Raw genomic sequence first — 25722 nt, 5'->3', positions numbered from 1 at the left:
CTATAACCCTGCACTTGGGAAAGAACCTGTCAGGTTTCAGACTCACACTACAATGAAGCACCACATCTAAATTCAACACAGCATCCCTTAACAACTGCAGGGACCTTGATTAACGGACAGCTACTGCTGTCATTTGGGTGACTTAGTGTGACTCAGTGTGAGTGTGAATACAGAAGAAGAAACTTTTGAGTCGAAAATCGCATGCGAAATGCCGATTCATAAGCAAATTTTTTTAGAAGGTGCCTTATTCATTTTTAAACGTGCTGCTGTGAATAATAAATGATATATAGTTGGGCACAGTTGGAAAACAAATGCTAATGTATTATGGATGATGTTTAACTTTCATACGGAACGGCAGATTTTCGTTATGAAAATACCACCTACACAAGATAATCCAGGGAAGCAAAGGATCAGTTTGAACAATCGCTTTCATTTTGCTGCCGCTCTGCTAAAGCCGACAGTTTTAATTGTCGCCGGATGCCATAGTGAGCTTTGGGTTATCTCGTCCTTCAAAAGCGAGCGACGGCACTTCGCTTGGATTCGTCACGCATACTGTACATGAGGTTACGTTTAAAAGCACATTATGTAAAAGGTTTGTCTCTTTTTCATGCTCTAGTGACTCAGGAGGCAAACATACAAGCCAAGGCCTAAAGCCATCTATTGATCTGCGTGTTGACTCATGCTGGATGTGTGTCAATGTTTATAATAGGGATGGATAGTCCGCGCCTCTTCTATGAAATGTCAAAAGACCGTTTTAAGTCTCTACCGCCCACTTCAAAATAGGAGGCCTCTTTCGAATGCATAATTGTTTTTCCTGCATGGTTTTATGTATGAAGTGTGTATTTGGTCCTATTTTTTATTTGTTTTATAAGGTTATTATAGTTTGTCCCTTATTTTATTTAGATAATCGTCAATTTGGATAGTTCTGAACAAGTTACAGGAGGGTTTGGTTTGCACACTTACAAAACTACGGTTCATCAGTTGTTTATTTATTACTTTCATCCATCCATTCATTATCTGAACCACTCAGGATTGTTTTTACGTCCCCTCTCAAAAAGATTAGATTTTTCAAGTGAGTTATAGAGATGTTAGGGTCGTTGTGAGAAAGTTTGCATTGTCAATTGTTGCAAATAACAGAAAAAAAATACTTTAACATTTTTTTCTGTGCCTTCAGAATCTTTTTGTCTATCCTAGTGAAGTATGGAAAATGGATGGGGAGAGTCTAAATGGAATTCCTCAAATCCAGTTCCATATAAGTGAGATAGATAGGTTTCTTTTTTTTAAATATGAATCCGATTATGGGCTCAATCATGCGTTTTTTTTTTTTCTTCCGGGTTGAGAGCGCGAAGGGAGGGATGAGCAATGATGCTGGCAGCCTGCACATCGCTCCGCACATCATCAGCAGCAGCAGCAGCCAAATCCTTCCTTTTCTTCCCTCCCTCCCTCACAAGAACCCGGCCAGCCAGAGTCTGCACGTCCGCCCCCCAGGCCGCCGTGAGGGACGGACCTCAGTCAGCCGCGGACTCCTCTCCCTCTGCGACCCTCCGTATCCGCCCGTCTTCCCTCATGGATGTCCCGACTCGTTACGGCTCTAGTCGACGGACGCCACCCGCGTAGATGTGTGTGTGACGGCCCACGCCTTACGTTAAGCTTCTTTTTTTTTTTCTTCCCCCCCCCCCTCATGCGGTAACCAGTTCGACGGCAAAGAGGAGGAGCAGCGCGCCCCCCGTCGTTAGCCGAAGAAGCTAACCGAGCTAGCTAACTTTAGCCCCGACACTTGGTACCCTAGTCGGGGGAGTTTTGTGGCTCACAAGCTAAGCTGGGGCGGACTTGGGCTACGCCGTCACTCTTTTAAATTAAGGTAAGCTGTTTTCCTTTTCCATGAACGACCTTGCCTCCCTGTTCTCGCCACATTAACCACGCGCCGGGGAACGTGATATGTTCGTAGCCGAGGACGGGCTTCTTGTTGACAGAAGCAGCCCAGTTAAGGGAGGGAGGATGCGACCACCCTTAAAAGGCAAATTGTCACTTTTTCCTGACTGCTAACTCAGCCTTAAATGACCACGACGCTACCTGTCAGATTTGTTGCAAGAAATTATGCCTGTATTTAAAGTACTTTATCCCAAAAATTGCTTGCTGATAATGGCAGAAACAGATGCAGCTTTGTGATGGGACATGAATTCCGTTATTGTTAAAATTGCTATAATACTGCACAATTTGTTGCTGAACCTTGAACTTACTTCTAATATATCTTTTCACTGTTATCATTGCACCACATCCTGTATTAATGAATATTTTGTGTACCATAACTTTATTTACCGCATTGGCCCGAATATAAGATGTGTTTTTTTTTTTCATTGAAATAAAACTGAAAAATGGGGGGGTTGTCTTACATTTGGTGTCTAGACAAAAGCTTTTTTCAAACTTGAGTTGAAAAAGAGGGGGTCGTCTTATAATCGGGGTCATCTTATATTCGGGCCAATTCGGTACTACGTTCTATTGAATAGCCACTTGGAGATCTTTATACTGGTTTGTTAGTTCTAACAGGGCTGAAATTAAGTGACTGGAAAATGGATTTTTCATCGTTGCAAATGATGACGGCAATCTATCATGTTCTTTGAAGCAAAGATGCCAAATCGCTGTTAATGTAGTGTCAAAATATTCTGCCACAGGATCCATAATGAGCCTTGATATGATGTTTGCTGCATCTGAGACTTGTGTGAAGGCATGACTAGCCGGCATAAGGAGGAAATGATTCATGTTCCTCATTTCAAGGCCGTGGACTGGACATGATGTGTTTCCTGCACTGTGTGTGTGTGTGTTGACAGTGTGTTCTGGCCTCAGCATATTTGCTTGCTTGCAGTCAGTCGTTTCCAACCATAGAGTTCTTCGGGGTGCACTTATTTTGTTGATTACACAAGTATGACAATTTTATATTCTTCAATTAGATGTCAGAAGGTACAATGAACCTTTCTATCCACCTGTTGCTGTTCATTCAACAGTCGTGGCTTTCTGAAAAAGTGAGCTAAAGTCTCAGCAAACTTTTGTTTGTCATCCGTGGCAATTTTGTTGATTTCTTTTTGTTGTTGCTCTCAGCTTGCCAGGAATAACAATAGGTCCATTCTGGCACGGCTCCGGAGGGAGGCTGCAGCGTTCCCGGCCGGCCACTCCGTGTGCCAGCAAGGGTTGCTTTTTAAGATTGGGTTTCCACAGCCACCTGGAGCTACCAGCACAGGAATGCCATTGTTCCAAACTTTTGGACTATAGCGGGATCAGAGCTACTTGCGTGCACACACACACACACACTCAAGTACACACGCTTTGTTGTTAGTGTTTATAAGCTTTGGCCTTGTTGGGGGTAAATACGAGAACGTAACAAGTGGCTGTAAATTAAAATAAGCTGTTTGTTACTTGATTTGTGTGCAGTAAATTTGAGTGTTTGCATTCATCAAAAAGTGTAAAACAGTCCTTCATTTTTACTTGTATTTTAAATGCTTTGGGAAGTTTATTCAATTGTTATGCTGTCTGAGAGATGAACAAGTTTGTTATTCGCTTGGGGACTTGAACTGGACTTGCTTTCAGACGTTGGTGAGCAGGCAGCCTATTAATCATTCTTGCAAAGCACCAGCGGATCATTAAATGATGAAAAGGTAATCCCTGCCAATTTTTTTAGCCGGCCACTTCAATCAATTAATGTTGATGGACATAGCGTGTTTAGCTCCTTGTTTGTCGCATTCTTAATCTCTGTGTGTTTGTTGTTGTGAGGTGGGAGGAGAGCTGAACGATTATTTTTATATCCAAATTGCGATTTCTTTGCCCTGACACACCCTGAACTGGGTCGTTATCTCGTTTAGCGGTGCACTTTGGCACCAGGCACACTGTAGTTCTGCAATAATAAAGCCATATATGTGGATGAGGTTAGTCTTATCAATGTGTCATGGGTTGAAGACTGACAATAAAAGCCAAAGTCCAGGAAGCAAGACTTGGACTCTCGGACTTCTTGGATACAAAACGATCCTTTCGCTAGTCACTCAGGCAGACGTACTGAGGCTGTCTGCGAGTGAACATTTGAAAGCTTGAAGGGTGAGGCAGTATCTTCATCAGGACCATGGCAAGCCACGTTGAGGCCAGTCTCGAATGTCCGGCCTGTTTGGAGATCTTTAGAGATCCTGTCATGCTGCCGTGTACTCACAGCATCTGCAAAGACTGTCTCCAGAAATGGTCGGAGCAGAAAGGCGGTCACTCCTGTCCAGTCTGTAGAACAAAGGTTAATTCCATGGATTTGCCTATGAACTTGTCACTGAGGAACGTGTGTGAGGCTTTTTCACTCGCCTCAATCGAGTTAAAGGACATCTGCAGCTTGCACAAAGAGAAACTCAAACTCTTCTGTTTGGACCACCAGGAGCTTGTGTGCCACATCTGCAAAGATTCAGAAATCCACGATGGGCACAAGGTCCGCCCCATTGATGAAGTTGCAGAAAGTAACAAAGTGAAACTCCAGGAAGTCCTGTTGGATACAAAGAAAAGACTGAAAGATTATACCGAGGTAAGGGACAGCTGCAATAAATTCTCAGACTACATCAAGGTCCAGAGGGAGAAGGTGGAAAGCAAGATTAAGAAGAATTTTGAGGAGCTTCGTCACTTCTTGCAGGTTGAGGAGGAGGCCAGGTTGTCTGCTGTGAGGGAGGAAGAGAGGAACAAGACTCAGATGATCAAGGAGAAAATTAAGGCTCTCAGCACAAACATGGCCACTCTCTCAGACATGATCAAAACCGCAGAGGAGCAGCTGATGTCTGACGACCTTTCCCTCATGAAGAACTTCCAGACTTTGATGACCAGAATGCAGAAGCCTTCCGACAAGCCCGAGCAGCTCCCAAGGGGATCTCTCCTGGATGAAGCCAAACACGTGGGCAACCTCAAGTTCACTGCGTGGGAAAAAATGAAGGAGATTGTTTCCTACAGTCCCGTCATTCTGGACCCTACCACAGCCAGTCTAAAACTCAGTCTGTCTGAAGATCTGACCAGCGTGAGTGCTGATGCAGAACAGCAGCGTGCCCAAAATCCAGCGATGCTTTGGAAGTACATTGTGTTAGGTTCTGCTTTGACCTCGGGGATGAACATTTGGGATGTTGAGGTGGGAGACAACACTGACTGGCGGCTGGGGGTGGTGTGGGAAAAGTCCTTTGTCCTATACGGGTTCTGGATCACATTTCGAGATGATAAATACACACTTTCTTCAAAACAATCCGAAACGTGGTATCCGTCAGTGAAACTGAAGAGGATCCGATTTCACGTGGACACTAACGAAAAATCACTTTCAATCACCGAATCTCTAACAAATACTTTATTGCGTAAAGCAGATATTTCCAAGTGGAAACTTTCATCCGACGATGTGAATAAAGTCCCCTACTTTTTCACCAGGGATAAAAATCCTCTGAAAATACTTCCAGTTCCGCATTGTGTTACGATTCAAAATCAGTGATGATGTCAGAGATCTTTTTTGTGACTGTTTGTGAATGTGAATGTTTTCCTGTCATTACGACGCGAGACTGGCGAAATTAGAATCTCCCACATGATGATGGCTCCTTCTCCGTAGTGTTAACGTTGTGCCGGTGCAGAAGGTGGGGAAAATGTTTGAGATCTTGTTAGATAATTAACGAGCACCATTTATCATTTGTATTTGTTTAAGACTATTAAAAAGTGTGTGGCGAAAGCAAGCTGAAGAATATGATGTGATTACATTGTCAATGTCGCAACTGTTGGCTCATGAGTTTACCATTTGTCATTTTGTCATTAAAAAGGGGAAGCACCACTCAACTAAATGCTCCATACTTTGTATTGTATATATAAAAAAAAAAACAAGATTGTAAATAGTTACGTGTTAATTTTTGGACCACAACGCTAGTAATTATTAATTAAAGCACAGCATCTCTACTCGAAACTGAAAGAATGACAAAGATAAATAAAGATAAGGTTTATTGCGGGATCAGAGGTTCCGTCATAAAACTTTATAACTGCCATGTGTTTTTTCTTTTTTTTTTTCTTCTTTTTTTCCATGAACTGTGATAAGTGCATTTGATTCATGGGATGGCTCTGATGCTTTTGCAATGATGTACTGAAAGGAAGCAAACCACTGTTAAGATTACTAATTGGTATTCAATCAGCGCTGAGTGGCATGTATCTTTTATTTGCACCAATAAACGTCTACATTTGGTATTGGGGGGGAAAAAAATGTTTACAGTTGTTTATAGTCTTGGCGTGACATTGGATGATGCAGGCTCTTTAGCTAAATCAGATAGTGGGATCATAAGGGCTGATGGTCTGATGAAGAGAAAAGAAAACAAGGACAAGAAGCCGGGAGAGATCGCTATCAAGCAGTTTGTGTTGTCGTGCGCATGTAAGTTTGTAGCCGTATTTGTACAGTAGCTTTGCTTGCGTGTGTGTGTATTTGCAGTCGTGCGCGTGTGTGTGTGGCCTCTGGTTTTCCTCCGAGTCACGTCAGGGGTAGAGTTGCGTAGAAGTGGGTCAGCCAGTGCCACCAGGGAGCATTTCCAGCTCCCTCTTCGGCTCGAGCCAACTAAAGGCCAATGTCAACATTTACATCCTCGTTATTTGTGCACTCAGCCTGCTTACCACGCAATAGTTGTGGTGTGTATGTGTTTCTGTCCCATTTAAAGTTGTAGTCATACTCTGACCCATCAGTAGAATCCAGAAAGAATCCAGTGTTTGCACCACGTAGCTAGCTAGCTAGCTGTCGTTTTTGGTCCGGCTGCTCTTTGTATGCTGCTGTGTCGGCGTGACAGCCCAGCAGTGAAGTAACAAAGGTATTGATCCCCTGCCTAGCTGGTCCTTATCGACTGACTGTTTAACAGTTTAATTTAATGCTCATCAGCCAGCTAAATATTCCAATACGCGTACAAACGACTCCATGTGGACATTCGTTGGTTTTTAACGGCCAGTTGGAGTCACCGCAACTCTGCTTGGCCACTTCATGCGTGAAGCGTTTGCTCAAGATGTCATCAAATGACTGACAAGTTCATTAACCCATGACTTCATACGGACGAATGCGCATTACAGAATATGACGCCGCCGGCTTCGAATGGAACATTTGAAGAGTGGGAACCGAGGTGGAGATCAACTGCCAGGCGAGGTCACGCCCAGTAACCCTTTCCAGTTGCATGGGGTTTCCTGCTTCGTGACATCTGTATGTTGCTCACGACAGCTGTTTCATTCCTGAGATAGCAGCCGACTGGAAAATGGCATAGTTTCCATAGCGACAGCCTTGCGGTTTCCCATCCCCCCTTTTTTTTTTTTTTTTTTTTTGTATGTAGAATATATCCACTTTCTGCTGACTCTGGGCGAAAGTAAAGGCTGTGTGACACACACGTTCGCACAGATGTCTCCGTTTACCTTCAACGCTTGCGTGCCCATTTGAATCGCTCCCATTGACACTGAGGTCATGATTTATTTTCACGTTTCTGAGACACACCCATCACGAGATACTTTTGCTCTAATCTGTCCACGTGTACTGCGAGAATTGTGGGATGAGTTAATGTAGTTGGATTTATTATTATTACACTTTAAGGCAAAAAATAAAATGATTTAAAATTAAGAAATTGGAATTCATAAGACAATCCCATGCATTGTGCATTTCCACTCACTTTGAGTTTCATTCATCATATTTAAATGCTATTTTAAATTCTATCAAAAAATTATTTATTTATTTATTTATTTTTTAATCGAATTACCTTCTGTTTTTGGTCGATTCCATTTTGCCATTTCTGTGCGGCTTTCTCCACAAACGTTAATGTTGCCGCTGATTAATTTAAGCCCGTGTGGTCTCCCATGCTTCTGATTTACTTCCGTTGATGTCGTGGCCCTTTTGGGAAACAAAGCGTCTCAGAACTAAAGCTCTCACATAAATCTCGGGATTTATCGCAGCTTGCCTCAGAGTAATGATGAAAGGCTTCACCTAGCTTCAGCTAGTTACAATATTCAATTTAATAACCAGACTTGACTGCAATGTGCAAAGAATATTTTTTTTTAGTCATATTTTGGAGTCAACGTGACTGTTAAGCAGCTGCCACGTTGCAGAGCTCCATCTTGTGACGCCAAGGTCAAGGCCAGAGGCGGAAGTGCCGCTCGGGGTTAGATGGAAACTCGCTTGTCAGTAGCAGCAGGAGCAGGAACACTTAACAAACACCGAGGCACTCCGCTGCTTATCTGCACAGAAGCTCAATCTGGAAAAGCCCGAGAGGATTTATTGAGATTTGGCTCACAATTCTCACTTTGAAGCTGAAAACGAATCGTGTTGGTAGCTGGCTGACAGCTTTTAAACACTCGCCGTCGGTACTTTTGTTCTAATCGAAACCTATTGGAAATTAATTCTTTTTGTTTTCATGCTACATTTTCAGTATGACAATATTTGCAGAATTGCATTGCAGTCTCCATCAAAGCCAATAAACTTTCTGTATTTTTGTTTAATCATTTCTCCGGGGGGGGGGGGGGAAGCTTTTTCAAAAGCTATAATATTCGACCCCATATAGCTCAAACCATTTTTAATTAGCAAGTGTTCCCTTTGTTTACCTCTCCTGCGTTGCTTCTAATTAGGCTTTGTAAACCCAAACAACTACTTTCCATTGTGTAACTACTCTCCTCCAAGGTACACTCACGAGGCTGTTTAGCTCCTCATGTGTCTTTTTGGTAACTTTAATCGCTTTCCATTTAGCCTTACTTTAAACAATATATGTCAGCGGGATTCCTACATAGAGGAAAGTGAGAAGGAGAGACGATGAGAGCAGAGGAAAAAGACCCCAGCTGTGGCCAAAATTCAACTTTCCTTGTTGGACCCACATAGGCCTTTTATTCATTCGTGGCGAGAGCAGCCATTAACATCTGGCTGCGTCCACTCCCACAACGGCGCAAATGGCCCTTTGGAACTGTGGCGATTTTGTATTTTATAAATTTCCACCAAGCTTGTGTTTAAGAATCACTGCCAATAGCTTCTGTCTGCAGTAATCCATATTTCATGACAAACCCCTGAAATCAAATACTACATAATACATTATTTTTTTTGCATCATGTCATTGCTTCATACTGGAGCTTGCCCGCTGGCGTTGAATTTGTATGAATTTGCTTATTGCTCATTTAGAAGGGAGAGCAGTGCTTCTCATCAAAGCTTGTGTGTGGGCATGATATCGACCTCATGATGGACCTGCTTAAATGGAATATTGGAGATGTGCTGCTGTGAAAAGGAAGTAGCATGCGTATGTTTATGTCTTTGTCCCGTGATTGATTGTGCATTTTGCAACTGCTAATAGCCTATTGAGTGTCTGTTTTTTTTTTTGTTTTGTTTTTTTAAACACAGCCCCATGGACCAGATCTGGCCCAGTGGTGGTCAATGCAGACAGTTTCGGTTACATAACCACGCTGACTACCATTGACCGACAGATGCTGTCATATTAATACACAAGATGTGATGAGATGAAAAATGCTCTCCGGCTTTTGTAGGGCTTTTGCCGTTCGGTATATTACACAACCCTGTTGTGATGACCCGGCACACTCCACCGGTCGTTTTTATTCAACGGGATCTCCGCAGCTCTGCTGCTCACATATCAAATTGCCTTCGGTCAGGATATTTTAAGAGTGGTTTTCTAGCATTTGTCTCTGCCTGTTAGAATGGAGACTTTCCCGTCAATACACACAGAATTGGAGTTATATTCTTTTCATGTTTAGGAATGGTTTAAAAATATTTACATATCTAACCTCGTACACATTTTCCCCACAGAGCCTTTCGTCTTCACAGCTTCAGAAGCTGTAAGTCCAAGCGAAGGTGAGCCCCAGCCACCGGTGATGATTACTATGACTTTTGGATCCTCGACACAAATTAAATTCACATTTTAAGTGTGCAATATTTTCCAAATGGGTCTTTATGTAAGTAAGTAACATCTCATGAAAACTTCACGGAAATGATGGCCACCCTTCACCAAGTCACGCCTGTTTTGTAGTTGCACGTCAATTTTCTAATTAGGCACGAGGGAGGTGTCACAAGAGCCCGGCATATAAAGAAAAAAAAAAGACTAACTGGTTAGATCGTTTTAGACTGCTACAGTGCTAAATATGAATCATTTGAAGTAAATGATGAATTACATCTGTCAACTGAGACCAGCCCAAGTGCTGCTTTAAATTTAGCACAAAGCAAGTCGTATTTAAAAAAAAAAAAAAAGAAATCTGATTTTTCTGCCAGCTTAGGGAGCAGTGACCAAAACATTTGTTCTGTCACATTTTCATCTCGGGGAATATTTCCATCCTGACTGTTATCTTGTGTGGCTCTGATGCTGATTACAAAAAAAAAAACGTAAACAGAAATCTTTATCCCTTCCGCTTCTTCTCTCACAAGCTGTCTTCAGACAAGCGCGGCCCGCTTTGCACATTTTAACCGGATGTCAAACATGTTTATCTTCAATTCGCTGTGATGGGTGATGTAACATACATGTAGCAACATTTGCCGTTTGAAGCAGTGAGACGCTCGCATAAACTGAAACCAACACAAACAATTGCAATGCAAAGGAACTAAATATTTTACTGCTCGCCATTTTCAGATTTGGATCTTTTATATTACTTTGCACGAGTTTTTGTTGACGTTCATTAATGTCACTGCAGCTAACGCAGCTAACACATATTTCCCATTGCATGAAATGTTGATTCGAATCACGAGGAAGTCTGTCCTGAATCGAAAATGTTGCCGGGAGCGTTGAGCTCACAGCTTGGGGCAGTGGAAAAACTCTTGATCCTATTACCACAACAGGAACAGCAGAGGAGATATGCGAGCATGAATAAATTACAAATGAACACACTCACATCCGCACTGACATTTGAGGATGCATCATTGGGGATGGGCATGATTTGTTTCAAATATTGTTTTCTAATTACACAGAACAATAGATTATTTTCTTTCACCGCAAGTATTGTGATAGTAAGTAGTGATAGGCAAACGGAGCTTCAAATTTGCTTCATGAACCACTTTTGGACTCCTCTATGGATAACACTGTTGGTTTGTCAGTGTGCTTTCAGAGAAGTCAAAAGCCCCTCCATCTGGTTCATGAAGCAAATTTGAAGCTTCGTTTTCTGCGTCACACTGCTAAATGGTTTTTAGCGGAAAAAGGCATCCGTAGTTTAAAATGAATTTAGTTCTGCTGCTACTGCCTCCATCATTTCATCCCGAACAGTCAGGCATACAAAAATAAATCAAGTATTTCCTCCTTCGACCGGGGCTAAAAAGTAACATGGAAAGATTGGCATCGGGCCCAATTTGCTTTGTACAAAAAACGGCCGAGTGGCCTTGTTGCTCTTTGTCCTGTATTTTCCACCCTGCGTCAACAGGAAGCGGTTATCTTTCTCTTGGTACCTCTTTCCCTCGTGCCTGTCATTTTTGGGTCTCTCTCGCAGTCACTGTTTGTTCCTCTTCCAACCTTCGCCTCCCTCATTGGGTAGATAGATTATGTCCAGATTAGTGACAGCTTCCCGTGGCCCCTTCGTAGAAGCACAACAGGTTGTGGCCCTTTTGGTGCAGAAACTGTGAGACAAAAGTGGCAGGTCAAAGAAAGGTGCCTCCTTCTTCCCAATTTTCCTCCAGTTCTATTCATAGAATTCCTGTTTATTGCTGCCCGGGTCAGAACTGTCAACTTACTGTCACACTTGCCCTGTGATACGCTTGTCATTTGTTTTCCCACCCGCTTTCCATCGGTCTGTTTTTTTTTTTTAGCATAGCGTGGGTGTTATAGAGTTCATACGCTGCTGCGGGCCTAGCGTGGTTTTCCTTTCCCACGTCGGAGGCAGAGGCGGAGGGCCACATGGCACTTTGCTGTTGTGAACACCAGAGATGACACTTTACGTCTCCCTCTGTTACGGCATATGTTCCACACAGTGTCGCATAACACATACAAGAACGCGTTACGGCGTCGGCAAACTTGAATACGCGCCAATGGTATCCAACGTTCTTCACATAAGCCGTGACTTTTCTCAGTGAAATCATTTTCAGGTTAATTTGGCTGAAGATCACAGAAATACATTTTTCCCTCCTCCCAATCCCAGATGCTTGCTTGGCAGTGGTCCGAAGACAGATGGGCTGCTTAGGTTTCATTACACTGGAGGAAAGCCTCTGCTCTGCTCTGCTCTGCAAGTATGTTCATGCGTTATTGTGTTAGCATGTTTACAGAGTCAAATATGCTCGTGCTGTCACTTCTTTTCTCACTTGCTCATTCTTGCAGCACAAGTCTGACATTGAGCACCGTTGCGGTGTGCGTGCACATTGTTTACAATCATACGAAACAATTCATTGACTTAAAATATGCGGTCGTGACTCTGGTTGAAAGGGGACAGGACAGGCACACACACCTTTTGGCGGTATTCTGAAAACGCAACCCGCACCGCAGCATTGCTCGCTCATATAGCCAATGTGTGGGCTGACAGGAAGAGATTTATGATATCATGCTTTTTGTAATACAACGCGTAACAGGCTGGCAATATAAAAATCCCAGTATGCCAGAATGATGACTTGGCTTTAAAGTAGGCCAAGAACTAGATTGAACACACACATACTAAACGGGCCATGCCCACACTGAGTCACGTTGCCTCTGATCTTCATTCTCTGTGGGTTTTTCAAAAATAGACGATTAATCCAGTGAGATGAGCAGCACTGAGTTGTCAATCTCTCTCTCACTGCCTTTCATCAGCGTCTGTATTTGTGTGACCAAGGACAAAGGCTGATTGATATCTGATGAACACAAAGTTGTAAATGATTGACATTTGCAGATTTTCCAAGGTCCACGTTTGGATACATTCCCACCGATAAGGGAAGTGTCGGTTAGGGGCGAATATGCGTTGCGACACTGACAGTTAAAAGAGATGTGTTCGGTAAGCACAAGCAGGAAATCTGTTTCAGGTGGTCGAGTCGGGCGTTTTCACGCCGCTCTTCCTGTGTGTCTTTTGGGGCTTGAATGTGAAAATGAAACCGCTTGCTCTGTTAACAAGCCTTACATAGAATATTGTTTTCTTCTACATGTTACTTTTTTGTGTGACTCATCAAGCGCAGCAAATGACTCAGGCTTAACATAGGGAGTAGTCCGAGCACCAATCCTGTTTCACAGGTTCAGTTCTTGGTATGGCAACGCTCAAAATCTAGACCGTATCAAAACAATGTCATTGTCACTCATAGCTATCAGTGTCGTGTAACCGGCCGGCATATGTCAAATGTGCGTCGCTCTCTTTTTCTTTGCAGCAGTTTCTTTAGCTTTTGTTTCTGTCTGATCTACTCCAGGAGAATGTTGGAGTGACGAGAAAAGGAGGAAGTGGGATCTCTGACGCTCTGCCTTCTTTGCTGGTGGAGCCCTTTTGCATCTGACCAGTGACCCCCCCCTGGACAGGTATGAGTTGAACAAGGGAGAATTTATAGTGTGATATTTGAACATGGTGATTCATAATAAATTATGAAAGAGCAGAGAAAACTACAAATTACAAAAAAAACATATCAATGGTTCAACAAAATAGCATTAGCCATGCTAAGATAGCATTAGCATTAACCATGACTGCTACGGTCTTCATAATTATTTATTCATAACTGAGTGTTACCATTGTACTAAAAGTTTTATAAGTTTTATTTTCAGGAGTGTGTGTAATTTACTAAAATATCAAAAAGCAGAAATGTTGATGCCGCATCACGTCGCTCTGCTTCTGTTTGCTTGCCTTTTTGTCCAGTTGTTGACAAATGAGCGATGCGCTTTTTTTTTTACAGTTAGGATATTGCGACATTTCTTTTCAGCAAAACTCCCAAAGCCCAAGTAACAAGTCAGCGTGAGACCGTGGGCTGTTCCCGCTATGAGTGTGCCTGCGAGGCCTCAGCAAACATCATTTGTCATTCTCGCCGTCTCTGATTGGTTGTTCTTCCCTGGGTGCGGCTGTTTTTTTTTTTTCAAACTCAATTCAACTATAGTGCTTTTAAAATAGCTTTGGAAAAATCAAATTAGTAGAAGGCTATTATGCTCTTAAGTCACGTCAGGGAACATTTTTGGTGACATAAACCCAGTAGGGTAGTGTACTTGAGTGGTCAGCGGCGAGTCCGGCTTTGATACGAGAGCCATTTAAATCCTGCCGGCAGTTCCCGAGTGCGTGGGAGTAGCCGGCGAATTGAAGAACAGCTGACACACTAACACGAACCTGCTGTTTCCAACGTCTTATTATGGACGCGTGTTTATGAGCGGGGGGGGCGTTTACACCACTTAGCGCACTCTCGCTCTTATTTGCTGTTATACTGATCATTTTACTCTCGTGATAATGATGGGAAGAGGAGCTATTGCAGCACAGCAAGAAGAATTGTGCGATGTTGGTGGGGGTGTTTAGTTCTTTGACAGTAATACGTATTGACTTTGCCTGGGAACGTCTGACTGATTGGAGTATTTAATTCCACTTGGTGCTCATGCCAAGCTTTAAATTGCTAATCAATCGGAGCTGTTTTTCGCTTTTGTGGGCACTTTCCCGCTTTGTTATTGTTATTTTTTTTCGTCTGACTCATTATCTTTGGTGAGGCTAAATTTGAATAATAGATACTTTTTCGTGCATATTCTCTCATCAGTGTTTTAATGGGTATAAATAGTGTGCGTTTCTACCGTCTCGTGTTTTTTATAGTGATAAATGTTTTGTTTTTTTCTCAGAGCCGATGCCAACGACTAGTGGTCAAGGAGGATGATAAACAATTTCAATTTGCAATAAAAGGGAAATATAGGCAATTTCTTAACTTTGTTGAAACGCCGTTAATCATGTTTGAATCTGAAATCAAATTCATGGCTAGTTCAACTTATATAATCATTGTATGGGGATAAATCCGCTCCTGACCTCCTTTATTCTTTTCTTCCTTATTTGCCTGCAGTGTGTTTTGCCGTGAAGGTCACGGCCTTCTTATGAAGTGACCCCAGCCCGAAGCGTCTTTGTTATCAAGCTACTCCACATCAGCGCTTGAATACAAACCTCAGGGCCATTTTGTTCTCTTTCATTTCCTCCATACTGCTCTGTTTCAGTCATCAGCGGTCTACAGTCATTCGACGATAAATAAAACTAACCCGCCGCTTGCGCAACATCTAACGCCGGGTTAACCGACCGCGTCGCGGAGAAGAATAACATTGGAAGAGACAGCGAAGGGCGCAAAGGGGAGATTGTACACAAGTAACGATGGCAACGGCTCTTGAAAGGTGTGAGGCGGTTGAAAGATAAATGCAGATGAGCGGGGATATAAAAGACGAGGAGAGGGAAGATAGAGTGCAGACTCGTGGGTTTTGTTTCATGTCACGGAAAGGCTGGCTGGTATCAAAGAATCCAAATGACAACACAACCACAGCCACACATTTGTATAACTCATTAGCAGATTTTTTTTAATCTAAAATTAAAATCAGCACAAAGTTTAGTTTTGCCCTTGTAGAAGTGCCGCACTCACAACTCTCAGTGGTTTTGGCCGCGGCGGAAGGACGAGGCAGATCTTCACTCTATCGTTCTGCTTTGCGTGGCACTTTGCCGCACCGCAATCCTATCAGGTGGAATTTAAAAACGCTGCTTTGCAGTTCTACATCCTCCCGAGCTAAACTGAGCGAGGCCGCCACCAAGTTAGCTATGCACAAACACTTTTTTTTTGTGTGTGTGTGTGTGTGTCTCCCAGCGACGAGAGCGAAATCGCCGTAGCCAAATTAATTTTCTTCCTTCTGCTCGTACTGCCGTGTAACCTGAGGGTGACTGAGGCGGCGAGTCCGTTAGAGTGGAAGAGATGGTGCTGCAGCAGAGGCGGGCGGAAAGGAGAGCAGAGGAATTTTAATGTGGCTCTGTCTATCTGTCTGTCTGTCTGTCTGTCTGACGCTGTTTGCCAAAGAAAAGCAATTACTGTCACAGCTTCTCTCGCGCCGCGTTGGGAAGTGTGCACGTTGGGTTATTTGGGCATAAATGTGTGTGCGCGTACGTGATGGCGCTTTGGCGCACATTGATTTTCCGTGTTGTACGTTGGCAAAATAAACAACAAATTCATTTTGCCTGATCCTCTCTTTATAGTTCATTTTTCTTTTGTCATCGTGCATGGCGTCAAATAAATAAACTGTAGAAAAGTCATTTTAGTTATTTGAACTAGCGATTTAAAAAAAAAAAAAAAAAAAGAATTCATGGAGGGCTTCGGTTTTGTAACTCGCTTCCCGTTAGATTTAGAGGAGCCGTGGGGGCAGTCTGTCAAATCTACACCGCGCAAGAGTTCGGTCAGATTCGACATGCAAACTGACCTGGAGCTTTTTACTTTCACATGCTTGACACCATGTTGTCAGTTTCTTCCCAAAAGTGTAAAGCTTCACTTGAAGGCTTTTTTTTTTTTTTTTTCTGTTAGCCTTGCTAGCTAGCGTGTATTCCGAAGAATTTAAATGTTTCTTTGACACATGAAAAATTGAATTGCCAAACAGATACACAGCCAATGTTTGCAGCAATATTCTTTTTAAGTTTGGAGCAGAAATAAGAAAAGAAATGGGTCGAGTGACTGCTTTCTTTGTCTCAGGTGACACTAGCAGGATGCGGAGGTTCGCCTACTGCAAAGTGGTCCTGGCCACCTCTCTGGTGTGGGTGATGCTGGACATGTTCATCCTGCTCTACTTCAGCGAGTGCAACAAGTGCGACGACAAGAAGGAGCGAGGACTGCCCGGTAGAGACGGTGAGTAGTCATGTCAACGGAGAACCCGTCAAACGTACTCAACAACTCTTTGTATCTTCTCCAGACCCCCTGACGAGGCCGCGGGACGGGCCCGGGGAGGGGGGAAAGCCTGTGGTGATCCCAAAGGAGAACCAGGAGAAGATGAAGGAGATGTTTAAGATCAACCAGTTCAACCTCATGGCATCTGAGATGATTGCACTCAATCGTTCTTTACCTGACGTCCGACTCGAGGGGTGAGCATCCCGCATGCGCGCGATTAGCCGTCTTCTCGTGTTGCCCTCAGCTGTCTCAGGTTCTTTTTGGAACAAAAGTTGTGTTTATATTATTATTATATTACCATGCTTTTGTTGCTCACTAAAGTAGCAAACATTTCTCAGTATGGCACAGTGCTGTTCTAAAACCAGGTGATGTATTTTTATGTCAGTACTCATACTGTTACTTGAAAAAAAAAAATCCAATACTACAACTCCAATACTGCTTTACAAATCTGTACATCCTACTCACTGTTTACTTGCATTTGGGACTTGTGGCCTCTTTAACTAGAGACACTGACATGAACAAACAGTGCTGGTTTTCATAGAAATATTGACTGACATGCAAGAATATACATTACACACACACACACACACACGCGCTCAACAGACTACAAAAAAGACATTGATCCGTGAAGTCTTTGGACAAGAGTTGATTACAAGGTTTGTTTTCCCTCAGCCTTCTCACCGTCTATCCGCTTTTCCAATTAGGAGATAAGACCGAGTCAATATCGACACGGCGCGCGTGTGTCTGGTTGAAGGAAAGCGTTGAATGGATTCGACGTAGGTCACCGTTAGCTCAAACTGAAGAGCTTGACGATATTGGCGGTTTATTTTCACGGTTGTCGGTAGGGCCATTCCGAGTGAAATAAAGGGGGGGGGGGGGAGTAATAGGCTCGTGTGCGCAAACGATGGGTGGATCTGTGACGTGACCATTTTCCATGATCACATTTTAAAAACAACACTTTTTTTTTTTTTTTACATTGCAACCGCATCATGTTTTTCGAAGCGAGTACAAATCTTCGCCCTCCTATTAGCATAAATGCCACTCATGAGCAAAGTCAACACGCGGTGGGCGACAGGCTGACGTGTGTCGAAACATGTCGTCTTCCAGTTTTCCAATCAAGTCAGTCTCATGAAACTCCAAATGCTAATGTGTTGGTGCCACTCTGCACTGGATTTATGAGATGATTACAAAAATGTCCAAGATTTGCCGACTTATGTTTTAATATCAGCTCTTGTGGCTTCTACTTTTTGACCCAGATTGTGTGCCAGATGCTCTCTCTCTGACTCAGTCACCCAGTAGAATACAATTTTGCATGTTAATATAAATTCACATCAGTGTTGACTTTTTTTTCCCCTCTCTCTGGCTCATCAATCATTTTATTCTTGTCTATCTTCCTCCTCAAGAGTCCTACAAAGTAAAATCATTTTTCCCCCACTAAGACAATTATAAAATGTTTGATGTGTAAATCCCAGGGCTCAAGGTCCTGCACTTTCTTGCACGCCATTATTTGAAGATCTCATCACATTGATGTAAGCAATTAGAGTTCTGCAAACATACGATTAAATATGAGCGTTGTTTTCAATCCATATCAAAACATCGGACGGATCCTGTATGAATCCACGTGAACAAATAGAGAGAGGAAAAAATAATGAGCAACACAAGCCAGCTGTCATCACGCTGCCCTACATATTTGCATATTCCTAATTTGGGGGACTATCTGCCTGTTTGCTCACTTATTAGTCACCCTTAGTTGACTTTGTTTAGGGCACGCTTGCAGAGATCGTTGACTCTATTTTTTTTCCCGACTGACATAATAATTCCCCAAAATAAATATATCACTCCCTTCCCGTAATGCCTGCCGTGGATTCTGTGCTCTCTTTGCCGTTTCTAAAAGTGTCGTATATTCTGTTTGTAGGTGCAAGAACAAACTCTACCCTGACAATCTGCCCAGAACCAGCGTGGTGATCGTATTTCACAACGAGGCGTGGAGCACGCTGCTGCGGACCGTCCATTCCGTCATCGACCGTTCTCCCCACACGCTCCTGGAGGAGATTGTTCTGGTAGACGACGCCAGTGAGCGAGGTACACACATTTCATTTGAGCCTCATTTTTATTTCTCAAGCGACGGTGTGATTTTCATCAGGTTTGTGATGGTCAATAAAGTCGGCAGCGTCTCCAGCACGCCCCCTCCGCGACCTTGCGCGGTCCGGTTAATCTCGGTTTGGCGACGGGGATTAGGGCTTTAATTCGTCAATAGCAGGGATTACGCTCCGCTGTTACGCGCGAGCAGCGGCCACCGCGCGCTCCGTCCCTGGCGCAGGTCAAGATGTTTGTGTTGTCTGCACGTGTTCTCTTTGATCCGCCTGCGCCATATAAAGAAGGAGCCGCCGCCGCCGTTGCCTGTAATCCAACCCCTGTGGATGTTGTGGATTTGTTTGGACTCTGATATTTTTTTGGATCGCTGCCAAGCGGTCATTTTGTTATTTTGGTTTGTCTACCGTTTTTTCATGTATCGGCCTGTAGAAGGAAAGTCAATGTTTCCCTTGACGTTGTTCTTATCATAAGAAAAATTCGTCTTGTCTTATCCGGTTTAAAATCGAATGTCACCATCGGATCCAGTGAATCGTTATCATCCAAATGTAGAGTTCAATTTTAGTTCCTTGTCTTTTTTTTTTTTTTTTTTTTGGTCAAGTCTAATGTTGATGCTATTTTGTGTGTTACATTTGCAATTAAAATCTCATCTTCACTCTCTCTTATCTAATACCAGATCTTTTTGTTTTTCTCTTAAGTATGACATTTTCCTTTTCTATACAAAACATGATTAAGAAATGTGTGCTCTCCCCCGTGTGTGTTAGATTTCCTAAAGCGACCGTTGGAGCAATATGTCCGAAGACTGGAGGTACCGGTGCGGGTGGTGAGGATGGACCAGAGGTCTGGTCTCATCCGAGCTCGCCTCAAAGGAGCGTCCATCTCAACAGGCCAGGTTCGTGCGACCTGATCCACGCCTCTGTTGAACCGCGCCGCATCTAATCTGAGAAACCGGTTTTTTTTAAAGGTGATAACCTTTCTGGATGCTCACTGTGAATGCACGACAGGCTGGCTGGAGCCGCTGCTCGCTCGCATCAAACAAGACAAGTAAGCAGCAAGCTCGCCTGTAGGGGGCGCGCTCATGTTAATTATTGGGCAAATTGTTCACGCGCACCAGGAAAACTGTGGTGTGCCCTATCATCGACGTGATCAGCGACGACACCTTTGAGTACATGGCGGGTTCGGACATGACGTACGGAGGCTTCAACTGGAAGCTCAATTTCCGATGGTACCCGGTGCCCCAGAGAGAAATGGACCGCCGCAAAGGAGACCGCACGCTTCCCGTCAGGTGCTTGAGTTCATCACTTTCTACACAGCCCACATCCTGTGAGCTTCAACATCTTAGTCATCGCATTTTTCACTCTTCAACTCGGCACCGCTAATCTTATTTATATCTTGTGTTATTTTCCCTCGTAATTAAAACGGCAGCACCCCGACCGACGCTGTCTTTTGTTTAAAGCCAACCTGGACGTCAAGAAAAATACGCCCCTGTGCGAGAGAGGAAATTATTTTTAGAAGTGGGAAGCGGGCTGTCGTCGCAGCGCTATTAAACGCACACGCCACCGTCACGGCAACAGAGCAGGAAAACAACACGAAATGGGGGACTTATCTGTCTGCACATCTTACGGACTTGAACCATGTTGATGTTTCCTGCATCTTAATGCTATTTGTAGAGAACATTTTCCTCCTCTTACCTGATTTGTTTTGACAAGGTGTGTTTTCAGACTATCGAACATCTCAGCTCGCTGATGCAACCAACCGCTGCCTAACGCCATCATTGACAACAAATGCTGAAAATGAAATACTTTGCTTTCCCAGAACTCCTACCATGGCAGGAGGCTTGTTCTCCATCGACAGAGATTATTTTCAGGAGATCGGCACGTATGACGCAGGCATGGACATTTGGGGCGGCGAGAATCTGGAAATCTCTTTCCGAGTGAGCGGACACACCCGCGACATGACGACACTCACAAGTGCACTGACGTCCACTCTAACCTCCACGCTACGTTCACCGCTCACAGATCTGGCAGTGCGGCGGGACCCTGGAGATCGTCACGTGCTCGCACGTTGGCCACGTCTTCCGAAAGGCGACGCCCTACACCTTTCCTGGAGGAACGGGGCAGATCATCAACAAAAACAACAGACGCTTGGCTGAAGTGTGGATGGATGAATTTAAAAACTTCTTCTACATCATCTCGCCTGGTGTGTGTGTGTGTGCAGCAAGAGTGATTTATCCATTAACCTGGTGACAGTGTGATATCACTGTGATGGCTCAATAGTGCGGGACTGGGGCCGTGAGTAATTTCACGCTTAGGAGCAGCAATTAACTTACAGACACACACAGACACACACGCACTCTGGCATAGGAGAGATTTTGAAAAGTAGCATTCCCAAAGTCAGACTTGCACAAGTCTGCCATCTTGGTCTTGCCGGGGACGGGCTTTCCTCCCGGACGATTCCAAAAGAAGGAAATAAAGTTGTTTTTGTGTGTGTGTGTGTCTTCAGGCGTGACCAAAGTGGACTACGGTGACATCACGTCTCGCTCAGCTCTCAGACAGAAGCTTCAATGTAAACCTTTCAGTTGGTACTTGGAACACGTCTATCCTGACTCGCAGATTCCCCGCCACTATTACTCCCTCGGAGAGGTACACATACACACACACACTCGCTACGATTGAATCATCTCATGTCTGTGTATTTTTTTTTCTATCTAAAGATCCGAAATGTGGAGACCAATCAATGTTTGGACAACATGGCCCGCAAAGAGAACGAGAAGGTTGGCATTTTCAACTGCCACGGCATGGGCGGCAACCAGGTAAAATCACATTTATTCTCCTCAAAATGGGAAATAATGTGCACGCGTGGGTGACGCTGAGGTGACAAAATGTCTTTAACCTGCTGAAGGCGTCAACGTAAGCAGCTTTTGGTGCGCCTTGCAGGTGTTCTCCTACACGGCCAATAAGGAGATCAGAACGGACGACTTGTGTCTCGACGTGTCCAAATTAAACGGACCCGTCATGATGCTCAAGTGTCACCACCTCAAAGGCAATCAGCTGTGGGAGTACGACCCCGTGGTGAGTCCATGAGACTTGTGGCCTATGACATCATCAAACACTCACATCAACAATTTAGCTAAACGAATCAATTGTTCAAGTTCAGCCGCCTTTTTTTATTTGCTAGCTGAACTTAGCTTGGCTATGAACACAAGGAAGAATTCATTATACTCTAAATTCACTCCATCCACTCGCACTCGACTGCATCTTTGTGCTGTCGAGCAGATCGCACACAAGCAGGCGTGCCGGGAGATGTCAGAGTGAAAGGAGAGCGCAAACACTGACGCGCTTCTTGAGCTAGAGGACAGGCTCTGTTGGCAAACCAAATGTGTGTGTGTGTGTGTGTGTGTGTGTGTGTGTGTGTGTGTGTGTGTGTGTGTGTGTGTGTGTGTGTGTGTGTGTGTGTGTGTGTGTGTGTGTGTGTGTGTGTGTGTGTGTGTGTGTGTGTGTGTGTGTGTGTGTGTGTGTGTGTGTGTGTGTGTGTGTGTGTGTGTGTGTGTGTGTGTGTGTGTGTGTGTGTGTGTGTGTGTGTGTGTGTGTGTGTGTGTGTGTGTGTGTGTGTGTGTGTGTGTGTGTGTGTGTGTGTGTGTGTGTGTGTGTGTGTGTGTGTGTGTGTGTGTGTGTGTGTGTGTGTGTGTGTGTGTGTGTGTGTGTGTGTGTGTGTGTGTGTGTGTGTGTGTGTGTGTGTGTGTGTGTGTGTGTGTGTGTGTGTGTGTGTGTGTGTGTGTGTGTGTGTGTGTGTGTGTGTGTGTGTGTGTGTGTGTGTGTGTGTGTGTGTGTGTGTGTGTGTGTGTGTGTGTGTGTGTGTGTGTGTGTGTGTGTGTGTGTGTGTGTGTGTGTGTGTGTGTGTGTGTGTGTGTATGTATGTTGTGCAGAAGCTGAGCCTGATGCACGTCAACAGCAACCAATGTTTGGACAAGGCCAGCGAGGAGGACAGTCAGGTGCCCAGCGTCAGAGACTGCACACACTCACGCTCGCAGCAGTGGCTGCTCCGCAACATCACACTACCGGAGGTCTTCTGATGGCGCACACTCACACACACGGAGCGGAGCGGCCGGACCCCGGGGTGGAACGTTTAAAACAAAACAGAATAAAAACAAGGGCTCCGTGTGGATGTGTGAGGAGGACGCCTGGGACGGTACGACCTCGAGGAACAGTGTCGCATCCTCAGGAGGAAGGCGGAGAGAAAGACTCCCACCAGGGGGCGCTGGATATTCTCAGCGACCGACCGACTGATGCCCACCTGTCACATCATCATGTTAGGTTTACTGACTGCCTCTTGTTATGGAGCGTGTGCACTTAATTTGCGTGCGTGTATGTGTGCGACTTGAATGTTTGTTTTTTTATTTAATTCTGTTCTGGATCGTGAACTCCTTTGAAGAAGGTTTGTTCTCCATTGTGTGCCTCCTTACAGTGTGTCTCCCTCTAGTGTCTTCTCGTTGTCTTTACACCCTACGGACTGACGTGACTGCGCACATTAGAAAGGGGCAGAGGGGGGGTGGGACCAAACGTCATCTTATTAAGAAGACAAATAACGTATCTGTGATGTCATACCTTTTCTAGGTCGTGTTTTTACACGGTTGTCTCTCGTCCTGTTTAGCATGGAAGGTCGCTCGCACACACAAACACGCACCCGGTTTGCTTCCATTAAAGCAGGCTTCCTCACATCTACAGCACTGTAGTTTTAATTGGGGTCGCAGCTGAGCTGGAGCCGAATTAAGCAAGTTACTAAAGTAGATGCCATGAATGAGCTTACGCCACAGTTAAGAAAACAAAATATGACTGACTTCACTGACATTGACTTAATAAAGGATTGGGACTCCGTTTGGGGAAACCTGTTTTAAGGCAACACTCCAGTGTGGAGTGTGTGAACGACCTTCTTCCATCTTAGTCGACAATTTCCCCAATAAGTTACTTCTTCCAAGTTATTGCTTCCAGTTGTTTGCTTTCAACACATTTCTCCACAAAGTCTGTCGAAGGGCGCAAAGGAGTTGAGAGAAAGACACTTTGCAGATTGTCACCTTCTTCACATTATAGCCAAAGTTGTTTTTTGCCTGAAACATTTCATGATGCTGGCCACTTCTGATCAAGTGACTGATATCCTTAGTTCAACAGAATATTCAATTCTCACTTTGAAATGGAATTATTAACAAACATAGTAATCAGTAATTGATTCTTTCTGAAAAAATGACTTTGGCTGTTATTTTAGGAAGGTGATAATATCTTACCTTGTCATATTTAACTCCACTTTTACATCATATCTCAAAGTTTATGTTGGGCACTAACGACCATCATGTTTCATGTGTTACATATCACTGCGACTGTGTGATGTCATGAAAGTTTTTCAAGGGATGTTCGGAATCCTTCATTCCTTACTTACTCCTTCATCACTATTGCATAATCACGAGAGATTTTTATGTCATGAAGAGTTTACTAAAAATTAACCAGTGTGACAGTTTGGGACTGCTTTGCTAATTCAAGATCTTCAGTCCAGAGTTTACTAATAAGTTGACAGAAGCCTACTACACAAACAACGTTATTATAATAATAATATTATTATTATTTTTTTGTCGACTTTCTGGTCCACTGTTTAAAAATCTCCGTCAAATGATTAAGGAGTAGTGAATGAGTGAATGATTCCCAACAGAGCAACGGTGTTTACACTCTTTGAAATCATCATCTTAGCGTCGGTTCAAGGGAGCGACTGTGATGTGGCCGAGAGGACGTTTTGTTGTGATGTTTGGATTGTACTGAAATGTGCTGACACGTGCAGCTTTTTCCACAGTGAACGCATCCAAATGTAGAAAATAAAAGTGAAGGCATTTCCATGACCTGACAAAAACAACCATCACATGTGTGTCTTTATTTTTTGTCAGTCACAAGAGTGATTTAATACGTGTTGTTTCTCACAAAAACATATTGGAACGCGGCCCGCAGTCCTCGTTCTGCTATAGCCTAGGTGACTGATTCACAATTTGGTTTTGTCTGATAATAGATATTAAATAAATAAAACCAACTGGCTAATTGATTTGTTTTAATTGAGAGAAAAAAAAACATCAGCAAAAGCATTTCACTAACTGACCAGGAGATGGCGACAGCGCGGCATCTGAAGACCATGGATCGTTCTGCTATGCCGGTTTAAAAAAAAAAAAAAAAAACGTAATTAGCTAGGGGTCAAAGGTCAAAGTTTACGGTTCAAAGTTCACCCAGGGGTCAAAGGTCGGTTCAAAGTTCACGGGGTCATGTGCACATTTTCGATTTTTAACTAGAGTTGAAAGTTCAGGGTTCAAAGGTCACCGCGGGGTCACCACGGGGTCACCACGGGGTCACCGCGGGGTCACCACGGGGTCACCGCGGGGTCACCGCGGGTTCAAAGTTCAGGGTTCACTTTTTTTTTTTTTTAGGTTAACCTTTATTTAACCCAGTGCTTCTCAATTATTTTCTGTTACGCCCCCCCCTAGCAAGAAGAAAACTATTCGCGCCCCCCCCTCCCCACCGTGACTATCCTAACTTGTCTTGTAAGTCGTAAAATGTTGCACTGTCGCAAACGTGACAGAAGTAACAATGAGAGCGCCACTGCCCCCTGCTGTAGTAAACGCGCAATTACACTTTATTCTAGTACTGCCAAAAAAAAAGCCTGTTCCCCAGGGTCACACGCGCCCGCCCAGGAATAGCACCCACTATTTGAGAAGCACTGAATTAAGTGCACGTGCGTGAAAACTTTTAGCTCCTGGAGAACGTGAAAGAGGCTAAAAGTTTTCACGCACGTGCACTTAATTAATGAGTGAATCGAGGACTGGAGTTTGGCCCCCCTTA

At 43.9% G+C, this 25722-nt stretch overlaps 2 protein-coding genes across 6 annotated transcripts; both read left to right on the top strand.

The window, feature by feature from the left end:
• The first annotated feature begins 1195 nt into the window (after positions 1 to 1195).
• Positions 1196 to 24754, top strand: galnt1 (UDP-N-acetyl-alpha-D-galactosamine:polypeptide N-acetylgalactosaminyltransferase 1). 4 transcript variants are annotated; one of them, XM_061290167.1, is made up of 16 exons: positions 1197 to 1861; positions 9788 to 9832; positions 12094 to 12181; positions 13319 to 13424; positions 16574 to 16726; positions 16791 to 16959; positions 18681 to 18847; positions 19621 to 19748; positions 19821 to 19900; positions 19971 to 20141; positions 20672 to 20789; positions 20875 to 21055; positions 21359 to 21498; positions 21570 to 21668; positions 21793 to 21927; positions 22782 to 24754. In XM_061290167.1, exons 5-16 carry the CDS (start codon positions 16588 to 16590, stop codon positions 22926 to 22928), a joined length of 1674 nt encoding a protein of 557 aa, XP_061146151.1. In that variant the 5' UTR covers positions 1197 to 1861; positions 9788 to 9832; positions 12094 to 12181; positions 13319 to 13424; positions 16574 to 16587; the 3' UTR covers positions 22929 to 24754. The 4 variants fall into 4 exon arrangements, with proteins under 4 accessions (XP_061146154.1, XP_061146151.1, XP_061146153.1 ...); XM_061290169.1 differs by lacking the exon at positions 12094 to 12181; XM_061290170.1 differs by lacking the exons at positions 9788 to 9832; positions 12094 to 12181 and having other exon boundaries at positions 1196 to 1861.
• LOC133161583 (E3 ubiquitin-protein ligase TRIM35-like) lies at positions 1874 to 6216 on the top strand. Of its 2 annotated transcripts, none has more exons than XM_061290173.1 (2): positions 1874 to 4546; positions 4652 to 6216. In XM_061290173.1, exons 1-2 carry the CDS (start codon positions 4109 to 4111, stop codon positions 5480 to 5482), a joined length of 1269 nt encoding a protein of 422 aa, XP_061146157.1. In that variant the 5' UTR covers positions 1874 to 4108; the 3' UTR covers positions 5483 to 6216. The 2 variants fall into 2 exon arrangements, with proteins under 2 accessions (XP_061146157.1, XP_061146156.1); XM_061290172.1 differs by having other exon boundaries at positions 1876 to 3020; positions 3097 to 6216.
• Positions 24755 to 25722: the final 968 nt, after the last annotated feature.

This window comes from Syngnathus typhle, linkage group LG10, assembly GCF_033458585.1.
Source record: "Syngnathus typhle isolate RoL2023-S1 ecotype Sweden linkage group LG10, RoL_Styp_1.0, whole genome shotgun sequence".
Taxonomy (NCBI): domain Eukaryota; kingdom Metazoa; phylum Chordata; class Actinopteri; order Syngnathiformes; family Syngnathidae; genus Syngnathus; species Syngnathus typhle.
Note: the sequence above shows the minus strand (reverse complement) of the source record. Positions and strands in the feature narration are given on the sequence as shown.

What these genes read in the sequence shown, in the direction of transcription:
- LOC133161583 (XM_061290172.1), top strand. Translation starts at nt 4,109, where the DNA reads ATGGCAAGCCACGTTGAGGCCAGTCTCGAATGTCCGGCCTGTTTGGAG.
- galnt1 (XM_061290170.1), top strand. Translation starts at nt 16,588, where the DNA reads ATGCGGAGGTTCGCCTACTGCAAAGTGGTCCTGGCCACCTCTCTGGTG. An exon ending in ATCTGGAAATCTCTTTCCGA is followed by an intron (nt 20,790 to 20,874) that starts GTGAGCGGACAC and finishes CACCGCTCACAG; the next exon opens with ATCTGGCAGTGCGGCGGGAC. An exon ending in ACGGCATGGGCGGCAACCAG is followed by an intron (nt 21,669 to 21,792) that starts GTAAAATCACAT and finishes TGCGCCTTGCAG; the next exon opens with GTGTTCTCCTACACGGCCAA.